Source organism: Scylla paramamosain, unplaced genomic scaffold (genome assembly GCF_035594125.1).
Source record: "Scylla paramamosain isolate STU-SP2022 unplaced genomic scaffold, ASM3559412v1 Contig29, whole genome shotgun sequence".
Taxonomy (NCBI): Eukaryota; Metazoa; Arthropoda; class Malacostraca; order Decapoda; family Portunidae; genus Scylla; species Scylla paramamosain.
The window spans coordinates 622140-646003 of NW_026973694.1; the positions used below are offsets into that span (position 1 = coordinate 622140).

Consider the following 23864-nt stretch of genomic DNA (forward strand, 5'->3'; position numbering starts at 1 on the left):
TCTTTTTAGTTTCTCCTTCATTTCCTCATACGTTTCTCTCCTTTCTCTCCTATTCCATCCTTTAATGTTTTGCACCACCATTAACAACACGAAACAACTTTTTTTTTTTTACTTTTCTTTTTCGCTACTGCACAACTACGACTTTCTGGGGTGTTATTTCATTATTTTGAATCTGTGTGTGTGTGTGTGTGTGTGTGTGTGTGTGTGTATGACAGTATCCCAAGCGTCTCGAATCACTACTTGAAGCGGTTCATTCCAGCTCTCTCTCTCTCTCTCTCTCTCTCTCTCTCTCTCTCTCTCTCTCTCTCTCTCTCTCTCTCTCTATGACGTCACAAAGCCAGCCCAAAATAGCCTGGCCACGGTTCTCATCAGTGGCCGCTATCACAATCCCGCCATCAGGCTCTTTCTCCAATTACTGCTATTTTATGATGCCTTCCATTGTGTCAACTTTCCCGCTCTCCCCCGAAGCTCATTGTGTCAACTTCCCCATTCAGCGCCGCGCGGGGGAGGAGGCGAGGCAATAAGGGGCTTGGTGGGTGGCTTACGCGCCTGCCATTCTATGATAATTGCTTGCCAAGGGTGATTGTGTGTGTGAGGACTCCCCGGCATCAGCGAGTCATCTCTGAAGGGTGTCCGTGTGGAAGAATATAAGGGGAGAGGGGGTACTTTCTAAACTGTATGTTAAAGTATTGGGGGAGAAAAAGGGAGCGAAAGTTTTTTTTTGTGTGTGTATGTGTGTGTGTTTATGATTTTTCGTTTTGTTGCTATCGTTGTTACAGTTATACTACTACTACTACTACTACTACTACCACCATCTCTACCACCACCACCACCACCACCATTACCACCACTGCTACTACAACGTTATACTTTTGCTTTTGTTGAATAGAAATTGATTTTGCCTTATCAAATTACTTACTGAATTTGAATGCTTTAAAATTATGAAAAGGTGGCAGACTGACATCAGAGGTCATATGGCGCTGTGGCGATACACTAGATAGTCATGTAAATGTAAAGATATTGTGATGTATAGCTAAGATAAAGGCCTGTAACATATAAAAAATGCGTTATAATCAAATGAAAAAATATTATATCTGTATTTTCTCTGATCGTTACTAATAATAGATTCTAACTGGCATTCTTTTTCATTTTCTTAACACATCTGTGGACGTGGCCGTGAGGTGATGCTACACGTCAGCATCACCTCCCAGTAGGCGCTATAAAGCTGGGAGCCGTTTTGTGAGTGTAGATATTTTATCTCGGCCTAAATGGGAACATTATCTGACGAAGCAGGATGAAGGAAGATCAGTTGCATACAGGAAGTAATCCCTGCAAGTTGTTACGCTACTAATGCATTATTATTATCATCATCATTATTATTAACGTCATCATCATCATCATCATCATTAACAACAACAACAACAACAACAACAACAACAACAACAACAACAACAATAACAACAACAACAACAATGACAGTAGTAAAAAGGGAAAAAAAGAAGAAAGAGGAGAAGGAAGAGAAGAAAGAGGAGGAGGAGAAGGAAGAGGAGGAGGAGGAGGAGGAGGAGGAGGAGAACATGAAGCAAGGTAGACGATCACTTCGAGATAACCATTTGCTTTCTCCTTTTCCTCCTACCCCTCCCGCTCCCCCTCCCCTTCCTCCTCTTACACTGTACATTCATCCCTCACCCACCATGACGCCACACTCCATCTAAACAAAGACTACACGAAAGACAAGAAAACTCAACGAAGCGGTATGACGGTTGGTGGCAAGCTGTCTTCATAGAGAACGGGGCGGCCACTACGCAAACGCATACTAATGTAATTATAAATGCTAAAAAAAATAAATTACGGTAACAAAATATTCAGCAACACTACATATTTTCTTCTGCTAATGTGGAACTTATTCAGCTGGTTATCGATCTCAATAATAGTTTTAGTGTAGTTTCGGGCAATACGACACATATTTATAATGAATTTGATTTTTATACCTCATTAGCAGGAATAGTCTCGAAACTTAACTTTTTACCCCAGTATTCTCTGTGATCTACTTGAGTTACAGTGGAAGCAATGAAGCGCGGCATGACAGGTCAATAATGAGGCAAGTTAGGGTTGTGATACAAGTGGTCGGGCAAGACGGCTGATTGCCTAATTGGTAGTTAACGCCATGAAGCGCACATCACACTCCACATATATATACGAATAATACTAACAGAAATAATGTCAGAAACAAAACCACAACATAAACATACAAACATATGATAATGTCAGACGCAATGCCATGGATAAAATTATAAACCAATACACACATGGCTTAAGCAGGACGACTAAACCAGGGTCATTGCCCACACCATATATGACAACAACGGAAACCTGATATGGTGTGCCAGAACCTGCTCTCCTGTACTTCATGTGTGATTTACACGATCTAGGCTTTCACTTTGATATAACAGTTGCTCTTTTCAATTTTGGCACGAAAAAAGGGCATATTATATCTACAATCAGTGACTTGGTAGAGTAGACATTATATAATTAGCTTGCACAGCACTAAAACACAGAAAATCAGACTCTAGCAACTATTAACATTTGTAAGGCATTCTTACCTTTGAGGTGCAAGATAGTCAGGTTTCATCTTCCTTCCCTGTGTCCTGAAAACACCTCCAAAACGAGGTAGCACATCTTGCATTGCTTTTACGCGGAGGAAATAGCAGTGGACTGATGATGATTGTTGTAGTTTCCCGCGGAAGTCCAGTTGATTCTGCTTTTTCAACGGGGTTTTCTTTCTTACGTAAATGGTAAAGCAAGTGTCGAGGTCCCTGATTGGCTTTATTTTGATCCAGTATTTAACAATGAACATTTTATTTTGATATTACTATAATAATTATTGATGGTTGGGTGTATTGATAATTAAGGGAACATTTTTCAATACAAACGAACATGAGAACGTAGCAACAGGAGTGAATAGTCCCAATGAAATGAATACATGTATATAATTTATGTTGATATTATCGCCTACATATTTTCTAAGAATAAGCAAGCAATTAATCAACACAAAGTAAAAAAATAAATAAATAAACAATATAGTGTTGTATAGCAGCTACACGAATGGATGCCAGATGTACGATGACGTCATTTATTTATGGTTTTGGTAACAAATTCCTGCTTTTGATTTGCCTTCAGAACGAACATAAAAGTTTGTCTGACTGGTGGGTCAAAAGGTTGCTTGCCCGCTGCCACTTCGCCTCAGGGTCTCCGCCAGCGCATCCACCAGGTTAACCATCAGTGTGTTGCCTTCGCACTGCCGGCCGCCTCCCATGACAGCCCAAGTGAACCACCCCTGCAGAGGAATACATGCGCACTGTTGGATTAACCCGGAATAGGACTCTTTTTATCACAATCCAGATATTTATTGGTTTACAAGTCACAGCCCAGTAAAACTTTCTCCAGAAATAAAATCAGTTATTTTTTTTTCACGAGTCAAAATATTCCTTACCTTAATTCTGCCTATCACTTTGTGTTCAGCTTCGTAAAGTAACTGAGTCACCTAAGGATTTAAGCTTACATCCCTAGCCTCTATACAGCCACTAAGATAAACAGTCACAAAGATAAGCAAATGGGATACATTCTGTCCAACAAGGTTCAAGACTAACACAGACAACTTGAAATGAATCTAGGTCGTCATGCTCTCTTAACTTCTTCAGTATCCTGGCATCGACTTCACTATATTTCACAAGTCATTGGAGGACTTTATCAAGTGAAGGATGACACGTTCGTGATCAAAGCATTTTAAATAATCTACAGCTACTCATTCAAAATCATTACGTCTTATTCACTCCATTGTCTATGAAGGGATATGATGAGGTTCGGATGTTATATATAGTACTGAAAGAGTTAATATTTCCACTGAGCACACCATGACTCACTGAGCCATATTCTGAAACATGCATGTGGCGCAACTCCTTTCCATTCAAATGGCTCCAGTTGAAGTTAGACGGGTTTTCAAGGGTGTTTTTACTGTTCTAGTGACATTAACAATATTTCTACATTATTAACACGAGAAACACTCTTGATAAGCCGCCAAATCATCACTGTGGCCTTGGAGTTTAGTCGTGATGATAGAGTAAAGCTTTTCAAAACACGAGCCACAACACCCACCTGCGCCAGCCTAATCCACTCGGAGGGCACCACCACCTCCACCTCCTCGCCGCGGGAACGCAGCAGCCCCGCCCGCTCCAGCACCGTCCATACTGCCTCCCACAATCCTACGCCTTCTGCTGCAAAAAAAAAAAAAAAAAAAAAAAAAAAAAAAAAAAAAAAAAAAATTCACTTGGCGTGGCAGTAGTGTGTGTGTGTGTATGTGTGTGTGTGTGTGTGTTCGCTGCCCGGATCAGGATTACCTGCCCGGTTACTGCATATTTTTTACTGGCATTGATTAATTAAATTCTGGGGAGAGTCCTGATCTTTTTTTCTTTTTCTTTTTTTTTTCTATTTTCAGTACGTAATTACCTGAGCAACAAATTTGAGTTACTTTCGCGTTTCAAATTAAGGTAATGATCTCATCTAATATACGTACGAGCAGTTGCCTAATTAAAATTCCTGTTGTGTTTTGAGAGCTTATCTAGACATCTACTTATTTATCTTCTTTCTTGAAGTTCTTCATTATGAATTGTCTCGTCTTTGCTCTGCTTCTATTTTAAAGCCGAAACTATCTATACCAGCCCGAATGCTGGTGTAAAGAAGGAAACAGTACCTGCTCTGCCACGGTCACCTGCAGCAGCTACAGGTAGACATGCAACACCTGCGAGGAGGAGTTTGTTAATTACCTGTCCCCATTTCCTCCCTGAAAACTTCCAGCAGGTGATGTAAGTCTGCCTCGGTGCCAGACCCCAGCAGCAGGCGACGGACCTAGGGTGAAGGAACGAAGGCAGGAAAAGGGTGTGCATGAAGAGCAGGTATAATATATATATATATATATATATATATATATATATATATATATATATATATATATATATATATATATATATATATATATATATATATATATATATATATATATATATATATATATATATATATATATATATGAATTAACTAGATATAGTGCATAACTAAAGGCAAACTAACTGATAATTGACTAATTTATTGAATGACCATTAAGTAGGTACTAATGAAATAATTATTTTATAGTTATAATTAATTAATTTACTATGTATCAAAATAAGTAGCTGAGTGATTGATTAACCGACTAAGTCATTGACCAATAACTAACTAGTAACTTACAACAAATTAATCACAAACCAGTTAATAACGAACTATGTAAAAAATTAACTAACCAACCAACTAACTAACTAAACTAGCTGACCTATCAAAACTTCAATGCAGATCATCAAAGTAAAAACTTAATTCATCAAGAAATACTTGAGAACCGTAGCCCTCCCACCCCAGCAAAGGCTCCTCACTTACTTCCTGCAGCAGATCCGCCCAGAGACTCGCCGGTGACTGTCCAAGGAAGTCGTGCAGGAACTTCAGAAGCGTGGCGTGGTCAGGCACCTCGCCACACAGGTCAGGGCTCTCCATGGCCTGATGGGGAGGTGGAGGCGTCGTCATCATGAATCAAGAACACCAGTCACGTTCAGTTGGGATTAATAAGTAAATAAATAAACTAAACGACTAGCAAATGATTATGTTAAATACTCGAAGCACCACCGCTGCACCTACTACACCATTAACACACTACCACACTACTGCCACACCACCACAGCTCCACCTCCACCATCTCCACCATCACCACTACCACACTACCCATATCGAACCACCACCATATCACCACTATAATATACCTCCTACACCACCAACACCTCCCCGCAACCACACTAAATCACCATCACTACATCCCAACACTACACCACCACGCTACCCCCGTCAGCACACATTCACCACTCAGCAGGACGCCAGCACGAGGCACCTGAGCAAGGACGGCAGTGACGGTATCGTGGAGCTCCTGCCTGCTGGCGGTGTCGGCGTGGAAGGTCACCACCAAGCCAGCAGCGGTGTGTCGCGCTACCACCCGCGCCACCACCTTTCCGGCGTCCTCACCCAGAAACTCGTCCACTTTCTTCACTAACAGTACATTTGTGGATGAAAATAATGATGATGATGATATTGATAATGATAATAATAATGATAATAAATAAATAGATAAATGAATAAAGATAGATTAAAAAAATACATTAATAAACACTAAGGAAAAATAGTATAATGAAGTAAAGCTGAGCACAATGATGGTAAAACTAAATAAATTAATAAGGAATACTAATGCAGTAATATTAAATAGTAAAGTAGTTGATAATGAAAAAGAAAGTGCATATAAAAAGAGAGAGAGAGAGAGAGAGAGAGAGAGAGAGAGAGAGAGAGAGAGAGAGAGAGAGAGAGAGAGAGAGAGAGAGAGAGAGAGAGAGAGAGAGAGAGAATCAGGGACGATAAAGAACCAACGAATAACAAATCAGATGAAGTTACAAAATATAATCCTTTACAAAATTCATACCAAAAGAAAAATAAACAAATAAATAATAATAATAATAATAATAATAATAATAATAATAATAATAATAATAATAACAATTATAACAATAATCCCCACTAGCAAGTTCAAGATACAAGATAAAGACAAACAATAAAAGTCGAGTCAATCAAGTCATGCGAACAAAAAAAACACGGAGCATCAATCAATACTGAGCTGATCCACCCCGTCACTCTCTCCTTGCCTTCCCACGTCACCCCCACACGGTCTGACTCGCCCAGCAGTGTGTGATTGTCGCGACCAAGCGTGAGGGAAGCGGCGAGGGAGGACGCGAGGACCGGCCACTTCAGCCACACCTTGTAGCTCCACCAGTCACGGAAATCCAGGACCAGCTGCGTGGAGGGGAGCGCCGCCGCCTGGAGGTGAACACAAAGGAGGAGAAAAAAAGAAAAAAATGACTTATTTCTACCCACAAAGATTCCTCACCTAAAATAATTATCCAGCATGAAAATATCCACTGAGAGAGAGAGAGAGAGAGAGAGAGAGAGAGAGAGAGAGAGAGAGAGAGAGAGAGAGAGAGAGAGAGAGAGGTGGAACTTACCTGGTCGAAAGAGAAGCTGAAAGTTTTCTGGTACCACTGCAGGAGAGAGACGCCCCACTCCGCCTTCACCACCATGTTGCCCCACTCCCAGGTGTTCACCACGTACTCCCACCCAGTCCAGTCACGATTGAACCGAAATATTTCTAGAATTCAAAGTGATAAAAAATATTTTTGCAATATTTTTCTTGTATAGTTTAAATAATTTTTTCTCTCTCTCTCTCTCTCTCTCTCTCTCTCTCTCTCTCTCTCTCTCTCTCTCTCTCTCTCTCTCTCTCTCTCTCTCTCTCTCTCTCTCTCTCTCTCTCTCTCTCTCTCTCTTGCTTTGAACTTTAGCTTCTCAGGCTCCGGTTCACTCACGGTTCAAGTTCCAGCCAACGTGAGGACAGAATGCCAGGTGTGTGCGCTGCAGGATCCGAATCCAGCGTCCTCCGTCAGATGAGACTATGCGTGCGGTGCGTGGAGGGAGATAAAGGGAGGGTGTCGTGAGCTCCAGGTAAGTAAACAACTCAAGTACACTACTGTGGCACTGATGACGCGACCGACAAAAAATATTAGAACAGTACTATCCAAATAGTTATGATTTCAAAAGGTATAGCGAACAACTTTTTTTAATTATAAATTCTTATTTGCAAGAAATCAAGTATATAAAAAGACCTGAATAAAAGGACTTACTAACATCATAAGAAACGTATCATTAAATTTTGCCTTAATAGTCAAATTTCGTTCTACATGAAGTGTGGACGTACTTACCGAAAGTTTTCATGTTGGAAGAAAGGCTGAAAACCCGGGAAGTTAATTTTTGTGTAGTCTCTTGAACAGCTTCACTTGACACTGACTCTTCCGGTCCATCACACTCCGCTTTCTTGGAACATTCTTCGTCTACATTTAACATTACGGAATCAGGATCATTTTGCTTTAAGTCTTCTGATTTATGATCTCGACCACTACAAACTTCATTCTGGTCTACTGTCTGTTCTTTTCTTAAATCTGAGTCGCAATCACTGTCGACGTGGTGCCGCGACTTGGCTTTTGGCTCCTTGACATTGCCGTCCCCACAACCTTCAGCATCACACCTGCCAGCCTCACCTCTGTCATCCGTGACCTGAGTCTCCTCGTCCTGCTTCTCCTGCTTGAAGTGAACGAATTCTAACGATATGTCAGATTTGGTAGACTTGACTTCCCCATTAACTTCCCAATGTTGCTTGCCCTGATTTTTCCAGAGCTTCGTCTCCCACTCGAGGGCTGTAGAGATAATTGGCACATGTAGGCTCACCTGCCAGTGTTTTCTGAAAGTTAAGAGAGGACTCATGGTTATAAACAATTGTCTAATGTAATCTATCAGTTCTTAAAAAGACATTTTACAGAAAACTTTTTTTCGAAACAAATGAAGTATTGGCACCTTCAAACACATGACTGCAAACCTACCCAGTGTGTGGCGTGACGGTGAGGTTCAGGAGACGCCGACGCTTCCCCGGCATCAGTGAGTCCACAGATACGCCAAAGATGGATTCAGAGAACTGAGTGCGCACCACCACGCCCCGTCCTGCCTCGGTTCCGGCTGCGTCTCGCTCTATGCGAGGTATAAACAATCCTTTTAATTCGTTGCCTCAAGGTATATCATAGACTCCTTTATAAAGAAATCTATGGTTGCATCTTTTAGAAAGGAAAATTACGACTCCGACTATAGCAATGCCCTTCACATTTTATGCAATTTTTATTTTTAATTATAAATATATTAATAAACTACCAAATAAAAATAAATATAGGAAGACAAGGCAACAGATAAAACTAAACATGACATACATGAAAAATAAAAAAAAAAATTAAAGACAAAACAATATATATATATATATATATATATATATATATATATATATATATATATATATATATATATATATATATATATATATATATATATATATATATATATATATATATATATATATATATATATATATATATATATATATATATATATATATATATATATATATATATATATATATATATATATATATATATAACAAGAAAATCTATAAGACAATATTCTCACGCTCTCTCACCTCTTCCTCGGGGTGCCACGCTACGCTCACCAACTCCTCAGCTGATCCAACGCCCCCCACATGCTGGTACCTCTGCGCCACGATTTTGAGCGCATCACCTGTGTAGCCACCTGTCACCTGGAGGACGCGACCTGAGTAATTCCCGGTGACATTGCATCCACAGTTAGTCAGGTCAGTCTGTGAACAATGACATCTTACATTAGGCGAGTGGGAGGAGGTGTGTGTGTGTGTGTGTGTGTGTGTGTGTGTGTGTGTGTGTGTTTTATTCCAGCAGGTGTTCAGCTTGAGTCTTAAATTGAAAAAAAACGTCATTAAATTTAGTTAGTGTATTGTTCCTTCATTTAAGACTCGTTAGGTTATGCACCCACCCACCTGCAGAGCCAAGGTAAGGGACCGGGTGGAGGGAGAGGTCCCCACTCTGAAATACAAGAAAAGTTGAAGCTTCAGTCTCTCTCTCTCTCTCTCTCTCTCTCTCTCTCTCTCTCTCTCTCTCTAATACATTAGTTCACTTAGAAATAATTTCTACCCTGACCAAACCACTTAAATGACATGTCGCTGAAGGACCACGACCAAATAGTGTCATTATATTAAATTTATAGACATGTAATAAAGAAGTGTCCTATAGCTGTTATTTTCACGCTATTGGTATATCATATAGGGCAGTGATTCCTAACCTTTCCCAAGTTCATGCATCCTTCCATGAGCTTTTGAGATATTCATGTACAATTAATTAAAAGAAAATCACGCTTTTCTCTAACTTTAAGACTGAAAATATATAAGTAATAGTACTTATCTATCCATCTTCGGTGCGGTGTCTTAAGTGTTACCTGAGAAATGTTTGAGTGGAGTCATCAGTTCGGTTTAACGTGTAAGCGGTGACCAGGCGGAAGGATGCTGCCGATGCCTGCTGGCTGTGTGCCGGGATCCCCACCACTGTTACCAGCATCAACGCCGCACCTAGAGTAAGGGAAAGATGGTTGTATGGTTTATGACAATACACATTTCATTCGTTCATGTAAATTATCTTTGTAGTGTCGAGTACAATAATTTCGGATTAGTGATGATTATAGATAGAGTTTCTTTATAGCGGTAAGTTCGATAATTACAGAATAGTTTACCACTTCCAACGTAATCGCAGAATAATTCCTCTTGGAAGTTGATAATCTGCGTATAGTGTCGTACAATAATCACACACCAGTTCCTTTAGGTAAACTATTTGTTATATTGGCTAATATGATAATTATAGAATGGTCACTCAACAATGTTTCCACTAGGACGAACAACCCCACTCGCTTATGAAACCTCAGTTCCATGGTATAGCAGGTCGACGTTTTACTTAAAGAATATCCACACCTTTCCAGTTTTGGATGCTAACCGGGGTAACTCAATCATTTTTTAAGACGGAATAACATTATGCTTGTGGCGCTTCCTGGCTTTCCACTTTCCCTTACATATCCAGTCACGCGGCAATTTCAAAATACACGTTAGAATATTTTCGCGAACGGTGAGTTTATTTGACGGTTTAAAATTGTTTGGATTTCTCTCTTACTTGAATCACGGTTGGTAAAATAAAGTGAGGATGTTGTGAAAGAACAAGAAAAAAATGTTCACTCGTGCAATTGTGGGGCGTGTGGAGGCACCTGGCAGCTCCCCTACTCCCCTTCCTTTAGTCTCCACCTCACGTAGTCACTGCTGCAGACGATGGGAGACGGCAGAGTTCATGCTTACAAACCACAATGTAGTTTTATAACATGCTTTCAATATGAACCGTACTGTTTTCAGTAAAGTAAAGGAGCAAATGATAGTATACTAAATAATATAGTACGTGTTCACTAACAAACTTAGGTACCTTATTCCCATCACACACACACACACACACACACACGATTGTTAGCATACATCATATGGAAGAACATCTAAGGGCCGTATTGTTAAATCTCTTCGTATCACCACTACCTAATCTACTCACCAAAACACCAGTACATGTTCCTCGCTTGGCACCACCCAGATGGATCACCGGGCAGTGTTGGTGTCCTTCAGCTGACACACACGAGCGTTCACTGGGGCTGAGCTCTCCCAACTAACCCTGCCATGACCCTCAGCCTGCACCTCGCCTGTCACCTTTCCCCCCCTCCCCCCCGCCAGCCATTCTATTCGGGTAAGGCACATGACAAGAATAGCAAGGAGATGAAGTATCAAGAGACTTGTAAGGTCCAGCACCCAGGCCGAGAAATCTTAAGTCATCATGAATTGGCGGATGTATTTACTTATCAATTCACTTAATATTATTATTATTATTATTATTATTATTATTATTATCATTATTATTATTATTATCATTATTATTACTTCGAGGGATGGAACACCGTATGAGGAGGTAAAGCCTACCTTAATGATATCGAAATACCTCTATCGTATCACCACGCACCCTACACCATTCCAGTGACTAGCTTTTTTTTTTTTTTTTTCAGTCCCTGGATCATCCTAGTCACTCTTCTTTGCACAGCCACAACTGTACACCGTAATGTAAGAGAGGCCTTATCAAAGCACTAAATGCACTGTTTTATAGGCCGCAGACTTGTAGTATCACTTTGTTTTCTCTCTCTCGAAGATTTAGCTATCTCCCTGGCCTTTAAGCTGCTGTTATATATTGTGCATCCCTCTCTCTCTCTCTCTCTCTCTCTCTCTCTCTCTCTCTCTCTCTCTCTTACTTCTTACGTAGAGAACGCTACCTCATTGATATCGAATTTCATTTCACACTTTTCTGTCCAATCATACTTTCCATCCAGTCCTGTCTTATCTTCGTAATTTGGTGTCATTCGCAAATTTACTGACGTCACTACTTACTAGTAATTCCGGAATATAATGATGCTAATAATGGAGGAGGAGGTGAGAAGAAACACAAGTGCTGGGAGGATAGTTTATTCCCGACTAGCTTCGCACAAGCTTCTTCAGGGGAACTAGTCGGGAATAAACTCACCTCCCAACACTTGTATTTCTTCTCACCTCCTCCTCCAGCTTGTCGGAATGTCTGAACAACAACAACAACAATAATAATAATAATAACAACAACAATAATAATAATAATAATAATAACAATAATTATAATAATAATAAGAAGAAGAAGAACAATAATAATAATAATAATAATAACAATAATTATAATAATAATAATAATAAGAAGAAGAAGAAGAAGCAGAAGAATAATAATAAGAAGAAGAAAAAAAAAGAAAAAGAAGAAGAAGCAGAAGAATAAGAATAAGAAGAAGAAGAAAAAGAAAAAAAAGAAAAAAAAGAAGCAGAATAATAATAATAATAAGAAGAAGAAGAAAAAAAAAGAAGAAGCAGAAGAAGAAGAAGAAGAAGAAGAAAAAGAAGAAGCGGAAGAACAAAAAACAAGAAGAAGAAGAAGAAAAAAAAAAGAAGAAAAAGAAGAAAAAGAAGATGATGATGAAGAAGAAAAAAAAAAATAAATAAATAAACAAATGAAAATAACAATGAATTCAAGGACATTAGTTACTCATATAACTTCTAAGATTTGTTCTAGAGCAAACATAAAGTGACCTGAAAAAAATAAATAAATGCAGCAGCTCAGTGATCCAAGACGGAGGGCAGTCCGATGTGCTACTGACAGACTGCGAAATTACTTCCACACACGAGCAGACAAAATGTGAACAAACTTGTAACTTTAAAACTTTTTTCCCTAAACCCTTGAAACAGCTATTCTTTGTCAAATGAACGGTTGCCACTCAACACTGAAGAACCAGTGCCAGGACCTGCTGAAGCTGTCGGTGGTGTTCCCAGTTTTTACAAGTCTATCAAGACGGCTGCCATTCCTACGATGCTCACTCTGAGCCTGAAAGAAAGAAAAGGAACAAACGCAGAAGGAAAACCTTGGAAGTAATATAAAGCGATATATGGAAGAAACAAAGATGTAAATATTTGCCATCATGCTTACCACGTCATCAATATTCTCCTAATTATTATAAATTCTTGTTATAGTTAGAATAATGCTGGAAGAGAGATTTATAGTTACAATAATGCTGGAAGAGAGAATTAATAAGAAGCAGCTACAAGGAGCCAGTAGGCTAGTAGTAGTAGTGACAATGTGCATATAAAGTATACACACTACAATCAATTTCCAATTATTTATTTTATTTATTTTTTCTTAAGCCCCAGTTAAATCTGCACACACACGTGCACTCTCTTTTTTTATGCTGCTGCTGCTTCACTTTCTTCTTCTTCTTAAAGCCACACCTTCCTGTTATGGCAAAACAGCCCCTCCAAACAAACCTTCCACACACCGTGCCTTCTCTCTCCTCACCCTTCACGCCCCAAACCTGCGATCCCTTCCTCACCATCTCTCTTCACTCAATCTACAAATGTCTTGTCGCACCGATGAGGATCACAATAAGGATTTAATTTTAAAATCGTTTTATACGATAAAAAGTTTGTTTACCCCAACGTCCAGCTCTCGTAGCAGGAGGGGGTGAGGATCGCACAGACCAGGGCGAGGTTCCCCAAGTGGGACTCAGCCCAGCAGTATGCCTGCACCAGGGCAGAGTCGGCCGCTGCCAGGGACGACTGATAGTTTAGGGACTAAATTATCAGTTCAGGGAGTCACGAGGCAAGCCACCAGGGAACAGCAAAACTAGAATAAACTAAGAGAAAATCTGACGCATCCTCACACAATAGACACGATGGACGTCATCCACTTCGTGAAGGGCGTCCTTCAGTGAAAACACAGAACATTGGAAAGGAGACCGTCAAATGAAAAGAAGGAGTACTCCTGAACCACAGCACCTCAGTGGAGGGAGAATGATATTGGAAGTCAATTCTGCGGAACGGGCCGGTGTCCACCACCACCACCTGTCCTGCAGGATAGGTATCCACCGCCACGACCATCACCTGTCCTGCAGGGCGGGTATACACCGCCACCACCTGTCCTGTAGGACGGATATCCACCGCCATGACCATCACCTGTCCTGCAGGACGGGTATCCACCGCCACCACCTGTCCTGTAGGACGGGTATCCACCGCCACCACCTGTCCTGTAGGACGGGTATCCACCGCCACCACCTGACCTGTAGGACGGGTATCCACCGCCATCACTTGTCCTGTAGGACGGGTATAAACCGCGACGACCATCACCTGTCGTGCTGCACGAGTATCCACCGCCATGAACATCACCTGTACTGCAGGACGGGTATCCACCGCCACCATCTGTCCTTGTAGGACGTGTATTCACCGCCACCACCTGTCCTGTACGAAGGGTATCTAGCGCCACCACTGTCCTGCAGAGCGGGTATCCACCGCCACCGCCTGCCCTGCAGGACGAGTATCCACCGCCACCACCTGTCATGCTGGACGGGTATTCACCGCCACTACCTGTCATGCTGGAAGGTTATCCACGGCCACCACCTGTCCTGCGGGACGGGTATTCACTGCCATCACCTGCCCTGCTGGACTGGTATTCAATGCCATCACCTGTCCTGCTAGACGGGTATCCACCGCCATGACCACCACCTGTCCAGCTGGACGGGCATCCACCGCCACGACCTGTCCTGCTGGATGGGTATCCACTGCCACCACCTGTCCTGCTGGACGGGTATCTATTGCCACCATCTGTCCTGCAGGGCGGCGGGTACCCACCATACCCGCCGCCATGACCATCACCTATCCTGCTGGACGGATATCCACCGCCATGACTGCCACCTGTCCTGCTTGATGGGTATCCCCCGCCACCACTTGTCCTACTAGACGGGTATCCACCGCCATGACCATCACCTGTCGTGCTGGACGGGTATCCACCGCCACCACTTGTCCTGCTGGACGAGTGTCCACCGCCAGACCATCACCTGTCCTGCTGGATGGGTATCTACCGCCATAAACATCACCTGTCCCGCTGAACGGGTATCCACCGCCACCACCTGTCCTGCAGGGCGGGTATCCACCGCCGTGACTATCACCTGTCCTGCTGGACGGATATCCACAGCGACCACCTGTCCTGAAGGCCGGGTATCCACCGCTATGACCATCACCTGTCCTGCTGGACGGGTATCCACCGCCACCACCTGTCCTGCAGGGCGGGTATCCATTACCACCACCTATCCTGCTGGACAGGAATCCACCGCCACCACCTGTCCTGGTGGATGGGTATTCACCGCCACTACCTGTCATGCTGGAAGGTTATTCACGGCCACCACCTGTCCTGCGGGACGGGTATTCACTGCCATCACCTGTCCTGCTGGACTGGTATTCCATGCCATCAACTGTCCTGCTAGACGGGTATCCACCGCCATGACCACCACCTGTCCAGCTGGACGGGCATCCACCGCCACCACCTGTCCTGCTGGACGGGTATCCACTGCCACCACCTGTCCTGCTGGACGGGTATCTATTGCCACCATCTGTCCTGCAGGGCGGGTATCCACCATACCCGCCGCCATGACCATCACCTATCCTGCTGGACGGGTACCCACCGCCATGACTGCCACCTGTCCTGCTGGACGGGTATCCACCGCCATGACTACCACTTGTCCTGCTGGACGGGTATCCACCGCCACCACCTGTCCTGCAGGGCGGGTATCCACCGCCACGACAATCATCTATCTTGCTGGAAGGGTATTCACCGCCAAGACTACCACCTGTCCTGCTGGATGGCTATCCACCGCCACCACCTGTCCTACTGGATGGTTGTGCAAAGCCACCACCTGTCTTGCTTGACGGGTATCCACCGCCATGACTACCACCTGTCCTGCTAAACGGGTATCCGCCGCCACCACTTGTCCTTCTAGACGGGTATCCACCGCCATGACCACCACCTGTCCAGCTGGACGGGCATCCACCGCCACCACCTGTCCTGCTGGACGGGTATCCACTGCCACCACCTGTCCTGCTGGACGGGTATCTATTGCCACCATCTGTCCTGCAGGGTGGGTATCCACCATACCCACCGCCATGACCATCACCTATCCTGCTGGACGGGTATCCACCGCCATGACTGCCACCTGTCCTGCTGGACGGGTATCCACCGCCATGACTACCACTTGTCCTGCTGGACGGGTATCCACCGCCACCACCTGTCCTGCAGGGCGGGTATCCACCGCCACGACAATCATCTATCTTGCTGGAAGGGTATTCACCGTCATGACTACCACCTGTCCTGCTGGATGGGTATCCACCGCCACCACCTGTCCTACTGGATGGTTGTGCAAAGCCACCACCTGTCTTGCTTGACGGGTATCCACCGCCATGACTACCACCTGTCCTGCTAAACGGGTATCCGCCGCCACCACTTGTCCTTCTGGACGGGTATCCACCGCCATGACCATCACCTGTCCTGCTGGATGGGTATCCACCGCCATGACCATCACCCGTCCTGCTGAACTGGTATCCACCGCCACGACCTGTCCTGCAGGGCGGGTATCCACCGCCATGACCATCACCTGTCCTGCTGGACAGGAATCCACCGCCACCACCTGTCCTGCTGGATGGGTATCCATCGCCATGACCATCACCTGTCCTCCTGGACAGTCATCCACCGCCACCACCTGTCCTGCTGGACGGGTATCCACTGCCACCACCTGTCCTGCTGGACGGGTATCCTTTGCCACCACCTGTCCTGCAGACCGGGTATCCACCGCCATGACCATCAACTGTCCTGCTGGACAGGAATCCACCGCCACCACCTGTCCTGCTGGACGGGTATCCACCGCCACCGCCTGTCCTGCAGGACGAGTATCCACCGCCACCACCTGTCCTGCTGGACGGGTATTCACCGCCACCATCTGTCCTGCTTGACGGGTATTCACAGCCACCACCTGTCTTGCTGGACGTGTATCCACCGCCATGACCATCACCTGTCGTGCTGGACGGGTATCCACCGCTACCACCTGTCCTGCAGGGCCGGTATCCATTACCACCACCTATCCTGCTGGACAGGAATCCAACGCCACCACCTGTCTTGCTGGACGGGTATCCACCGCCACCACCTGCCCTGCTGGATGGGTATTCACCGCCACTACCTGTCATGCTGGAAGGTTATTCACGGCCACCACCTGTCCTGCGGGACGGGTATTCACTGCCATCACCTGTCCTGCTGGACTGGTATTCAATGCCATCACCTGTCCTACTGGGCTGGTATTCAATGCCATCACCTGTCCTGCTAGACGGGTATCCACCGCCATAACCACCATCTGTCCAGCTGGACGGGCATCCACCGCCACCACCTGTCCTGCTGGACGGGTATCCACTGCCACCACCTGTCCTGCTGGACGGGTATCTATTGCCACCATGTGTCATTCAGGGCGGGTATCCACCATACCCGCCGCCATGACCATCACCTATCCTGCTGGACGGGTATCCACGGCCATGACTGCCACCTGTCCTGCTGGACGGATATCCACCGCCATGACTACCACCTGTCCTGCTGGACGGGAATCCACCGCCACCACCTGTTCTGCAGGGCGGGTATCCACCGCCACGACCATCATCTATCTTGCTGGAAGGGTATTCACCGCCATGACTACCACCTATCCTTCTGGATGGGTATCCCCCGCCACCACCTGTCCTGCTGGATGGTTATGCAGAGCCACCACTTGTCTTGCTGGACGGGTATCCACCGCCATGACTACCACTTGTCCTGCTGAACAGGTATCCGCCGCCACCACTTGTCCTTCTGGACGGGTAGCCACCGCCATGACCATCACCTGTCGTGCTGGACGGTTATCCACCGCCACCACTTGTCCTGCTGGACGAGTGTCCACCGCCATGACCATCACCTGTCCTGCTGGATGGGTATCCACCGCCATGACCATCACCTGTCTTGCTGAACGGGTATCCACCGCCACGACCTGTCCTACAGGGCGGGTATCCATCGCCATGACCATCACGTGTCCTGCTGGACGGGTATCCACCGCCACCACCTGTCCTGCAGGGCTGGTATCCATTACCACCACCTATCCTGCTGGACAGGAATCCACCGCCACCACCTGTCTTGCTGGATGGGTATCCACCGCCATGACCATCACCTGTCCTCCTGGACAGTCATCCACCGTCCTGCTGGACGGGTATCCACTGCCACCACCTGTCCTGCTGGACGGGTATCCTCTGCCACCACCTGTCCTGCAGGCCGGGTATCCACCGCCATGACCATCACCTGTCCTGCTGGACGGATATCCACCGCCACCGCCTGTCCTGCAGGACGAGTATCCACCGCCACCACCTGTCCTGCTGGACGGGTATTCACCTCCACTACCTGTCCTGCGGGAAGGTTATCCACGGCCACCACCTGTCCTGCGGTACAGGTATTCACTGCCATCGCCTGGACGAGTATTCACTGTCATCACCTGGACGGGTATCCACCGCCATGACCATCACCTGTCCTGCTGGACGGGCATCCACCGCTACCACCTGTCCTGCTGGACGGGTATTCACTGCCACCACCTGTCCTGCTGGACGGGTATCCACTGCCACCACCTGTCCTGCTGGACGGGTATCCATTGCCACCACCTGTCCTGCAGGCCGGGTATCCACCGCCATGACCATCACCTATCCTGCTGGACGGGTATCCACCGCCACCACCTGTCCTGCTTGACGGGTATTCACCGCCACCACCTGTCCTGCTTGACGGGTATTCACAGCCACCTCCTGTCTTGCTGGACGGGTATCCACCGCCATGACTACCACCTGTCCTGCTGGACGGGTATCCGCCGCCACCGCTTTTCCTGCTGGACGAGTATCCACCGCCATGATCATCACCTGTCCTGCTGGACGGGTATCAACCGCCATGACCATCACATGTCCTGCTGAACGGGTATCCACCGCCACCACCTGTCCTGCAGGGCGGGTATCTAGCGCCTTGACCATCACCTGTCATGCTGGACGGGTATCCACCGCCACCACCTGTCCTGCTGGACGTGTATCCACCACCATGACCATCACCTGTCCTGCTGGACGGTTATCTACCGCCAACACTGTCCTGCAGAGCGGGTATCCACCGCCACCGCCTGTCCTGCAGGACGAGTATTCACCGCAACCATCTGTTCTGCAGGGCGGGTATCCACCGCTATGACTATCACTTGTCTTGTTGAACGGGTATCCACTGCCACCACCTGTCCTGCTGGACGGGTATCCACCGCCATTACCATCACCTGTCCTGCTGGACGGGTATCCACCGCCACCACCTGTCCTGCTGGACGGGTATCCACCGCCATTACCATCACCTGTCCTGCTGGACGGGTATCCACCGCCACCACCTGTCCTGCTGGACGGGTATCCACCGCCATTACCATCACCTGTCCTGCTGGACGGGTATCCACCGCCACCACCTGTCCTGCTGGACGGGTATCTACTACCACCACCTGTCCTGTGGACGGGTATCTACTGCCACCACCTGCCCTGCTGGATGGGTATCCACTGCCACCACCTGTCCTTCAGGACAGGTATCCACCGCCATGACTACCACCTTTTCTGCAGGACCGGTATCCATCACCATCAATACATCCCAACACCACACCGCCACGCTACCTCCCACCCAGTCCAGTCACGATTGAACCGAAATATTTCTAGAATTCCGAGTGATAAAAAAAAGTCTATTGCAATATTTTTCTTGTATAGTTTAAATCATCATTCTCTCTCTCTCTCTCTCTCTCTCTCTCTCTCTCTCTCTCTCTCTCTCTCTCTCTCTCTCTCTCTCTCTCTCTCTCTCTCTCTTTCTCTCTTGCTTTGAACTTTCGCTTCTCAGGCTCCGGTTCACTCACGGTTCAAGTTCCAGCCAACGTGAGGACAGAATGCCAGGTGTGTGCGCTGCAGGATCCGAATCCAGCGTCCTCCGTCAGATGAGACTATGCGTGCGGTGCGTGGAGGGAGATAAAGGGAGGGTGTCGTGAGGTACAGGTAAGTAAACAACTCAAGTACACTACTGTGGCACTGATGACGCGACCGACAAAAAATATTAGAACAGTACTATCCAAATAGTTATGATTTCAAAAGGTATAGCGAACAACTTTTTTTAATTATAAATTCTTATTTGCAAGAAATCAAGTATATAAAAAGACCTGAATAAAAGGACTTACTAACATCATAAGAAACGTATCATTAAATTTTGCCTTAATAGTCAAATTTCGTTCTACATGAAGTGTGGACGTACTTACCGTAAGTCTTCATGTTGGAAGAAAGGCTGAAAACCCGGGAAGTTAATTTTTGTGTAGTCTCTTGAACAGCGTCACTTGACACTGACTCTTCCGGTCCATCACACTCCGCTTTCCTGGAACATTCTTCGTCTACATTTAACATTACGGAATCATGATCATTTTGCTTTAAGTCTTCTGATATAGGATCTCGACCACTACAAACTTCATTCTGGTCTACTGTCTGTTCTTTTCTTAAATCTGAGTCGCAATCACTGTCGACGTGGTGCCGCGACTTGGCTTTTGGCTCCTTGACATTGCCGTCCCCACAACCTTCAGCATCACACCTGCCAGCCTCACCTCTGTCATCCGTGACCTGAGTCTCCTCGTCCTGCTTCTCCTGCTTGAAGTGAACGAATTCTAACGATATGTCAGATTTGGTAGACTTGACTTCCCCATTAACTTCCCAATGTTGCTTGCCCTGATTTTTCCAGAGCTTCGTCTCCCACTCGAGGGCTGTAGAGATAATTGGCACATGTAGGCTCACCTGCCAGTGTTTTCTGAAAGTTAAGAGAGGACTCATGGTTATAAACAATTGTCTAATGTAATCTATCAGTGCTTGAAAAGACATTTTACAGAAAACTTTTTTTCGAAACAAATGAAGTATTGGCACCTTCAAACACATGACTGCAAACCTACCCAGTGTGTGGCGTGACGGTGAGGTTCAGGAGACGCCGACGCTTCCCCGGCATCAGCGAGTCCACAGATACGCCAAAGATGGATTCAGAGAACTGAGTGCGCACCACCACGCCCCGTCCTGCCTCGGTTCCGGCTGCGTCTCGCTCTATACGAGGTATAAACAATCCTTTTAATTCGTTGCCTCAAGGTATATCATAGACTCCTTTATAAAGAAATCTATGGTTGCATCTTTTAGAAAGGAAAATTACGACTCCGACTATAGCAATGCCTTTCATATTTTATGCAATTTTTATTTCTTCCTTTTTCTTTTTCTTTTTTTTCCCATCCTAACATTAAATTTAACCGAAAAAAATCTTAACTAACGGTCATATCTTGCGCAGTGCTATTTAATTTTGATTTGAGATAATGAAAAGCAATATAGGTTTGCAGAGGATCTAAACCACCAAATAATAATAATAATAATAATAATAATAATAATAATAATAATAATGATAATAATAGTAATAATAATAATAATAATAATAATAACAATAATTCCCTGTTTAATAAAAATGTATACGTACACTCAATACACTGCGAGGCCCATCAGCTCCACCTCTTCACACACACACACACACACACACACACACACACACTTACACACCTTGGTCAAGCTGAGGCGGCGCGGGGTCACCACTGGAGGCCTTGCCGCGCTCTTCCTCACCGCCTCTCAACCACAGCCGCCACCACTGCCCCGCCTGGCCCTCATGCCCGCTGGCCAGGCTGAGGGTGGTCCTGGGAGCCGCCATGAACAGCATCTAGAGGAAGGAATAGTGTGACCTCATCTCTTTTATTTCAAAGTGGCATGACAAGAATTTTGTATGTTTTTTTTTTCTATAGGAATGATGAAGCAATGGTAGTATGTAATATATGAAGATAATAATGAGATGCAAATGTTAAAGATCAGATTTCTATTGCTGTGGTACTTTGTAAGCAGAAACTATGGATATTTAAATAGTTTTTTTTTTTTTTTTTGCCTTTTGCAAGTCTTCCTCACGCATACGCATTAAAAGAAAATAATGAATAAATATATTAATAAACTACCAAATAAAAATAAATATAGGAAGACAAGGCAACAGATAAAACTAAACATGACATACAGGAAAAATAAAAAAAAAATAAAGACAAAACAATATATATATATATATATATATATATATATATATATATATATATATATATATATATATATATATATATATATATATATATATATATATATATATATATATATATATATGTATATATATATATATATATATATATATATATATATATATATATATATATATATATATATATATATATATATATATATATATATATATATATATATATATATATATATATATATATATATATGTATGTATATATATATGTATATATATATATATGTATATATATATGTATGTATATATATATGTATGTATATATATATGTATGTATATATATATGTATGTATATATATATGTATGTATGTATATGTATGTATGTATATTATATATATTATATATATATATATATATATATATATATATATATATATATATATATATATATATATATATATATATATATATATATATATATATATATATATATATATATATATATATATATATATATATATATATATATATATATATATATATATATATATATATATATATATATATATATATATATATATATATATATATATATATATATATATATATATATATATATATATATATATATATATATATATATATAATAATAAAAATATAACAAGAAAATCTATAAGGTAATATTCTCACGCTCTCTCACCTCTTCCTCGGGGTGCCACGCTACGCTCACCAACTCCTCAGCTGATCCAACGCCCCCCACATGCTGGTACCTCTGCGCCACGACTTTGAGCGCATCACCTGTGTAGCCACCTGTCACCTGGAGGACGCGACCTGAGTAATTCCCGGTGACATTGCATCCACAGTTAGTCAGGTCAGTCTGTGAACAACGACATCTTACATTAGGCGAGTGGGAGGAGGTGTGTGTGTGTGTGTGTGTGTGTGTGTGTGTGTGTGATGTATTCCAGCAGGTGTTCATCTTGAGTCTTAATTTGAAAAAAACGTCATTAAATTTAGTTAGTGTGATTGTTGGGTCCGAAACATAATGATACGTTGGTGGGTTTATTCGGGGTTCAATTGAGTTACTCAGATGTTCGGGGTTTTGGGGTTTCACACTGTGTATTTTTAATCTGTGTCGAAGCCAATGAAATAAATAGCAGGTGTGGTACACTTTAGTTCTGCTCCAGCTGTCTTAGGACTCACACGTTTTATTCCCTGTCCTACTCGCCTAATACACATTGCTAGCAAGGATGGCTCAGAGTTTAACAGGTTATGGGCCCAGGAACAGACTGTATTTTGACGGTGATGAGCGCAAGTACGAGTTATGGGAAGTGAAGTTTTTGGGCTACATGCGGCTACAGAAACTGCATAATGTGATTGATCCTCCTGCATCAAGTACGACTGCTGCAGACGTTACCAAAAATGCCGAGGCATTTGCGGAGTTGATTCAGTTCCTGGATGACCGTAGTCTATCCCTTGTGATGCGTGATGCGAAGGACGATGGACGTGAGGCACTGAGGATTTTACGGGAACACTACTTATCGAAAGGTAAACCCAAGGTCATATCACTGTACACGGAGCTCACAACGTTGCTTAAGGGAGAAAACGAGAGTGTTACAGACTATGTGATTCGAGCCGAGACGGCGGCAACTGCACTTAAAACGTCTGGTGAAACTATTAGTGACAGCTTGTTGGTGG

At 44.1% G+C, this 23864-nt stretch overlaps 2 protein-coding genes across 8 annotated transcripts in view; both read right to left on the reverse strand.

The window, feature by feature from the left end:
• The window catches only part of LOC135097710 (uncharacterized), a 60090-nt gene extending 50758 nt beyond the window's left edge, over positions 1-9332 (reverse strand). For 3 of the 7 annotated variants that reach the window (XM_063999699.1, XM_063999698.1, XM_063999697.1), the window contains exons 1-11: positions 9191-9332; positions 8550-8694; positions 7875-8410; positions 7482-7565; positions 7125-7267; positions 6768-6939; positions 5969-6123; positions 5467-5583; positions 4824-4905; positions 4156-4274; positions 2604-3337 (exon numbers count right to left, since the gene is read on the reverse strand). In XM_063999699.1, the coding sequence (XP_063855769.1) occupies positions 3212-3337; positions 4156-4274; positions 4824-4905; positions 5467-5583; positions 5969-6123; positions 6768-6939; positions 7125-7267; positions 7482-7565; positions 7875-8410; positions 8550-8602 (1587 nt within the window). In that variant the 5' untranslated portion in view covers positions 8603-8694; positions 9191-9332 and the 3' untranslated portion in view covers positions 2604-3211. Of the gene's footprint in view, positions 1-2603; positions 3338-4155; positions 4275-4823; positions 4906-5462; positions 5584-5968; positions 6124-6767; positions 6940-7124; positions 7268-7481; positions 7566-7874; positions 8411-8549; positions 8695-9190 lie in introns of those variants that run through there. The other 4 variants (XM_063999701.1, XM_063999700.1, XM_063999703.1 and 1 more) reach the window with 4 other exon arrangements.
• A 10167-nt stretch (positions 9333-19499) lies between these two features.
• LOC135097714 (uncharacterized) lies at positions 19500-23108 on the reverse strand. The gene is made up of 6 exons (XM_063999712.1): positions 22870-23108; positions 21665-21818; positions 21022-21166; positions 20347-20882; positions 19954-20037; positions 19500-19758 (listed from the first exon to the last, which is right to left on the reverse strand). The coding sequence occupies exons 2-6, from the start codon at positions 21816-21818 to the stop codon at positions 19688-19690; spliced, it is 990 nt and encodes a 329-aa protein (XP_063855782.1). The 5' UTR covers positions 22870-23108; the 3' UTR covers positions 19500-19687.
• Positions 23109-23864: the final 756 nt, after the last annotated feature.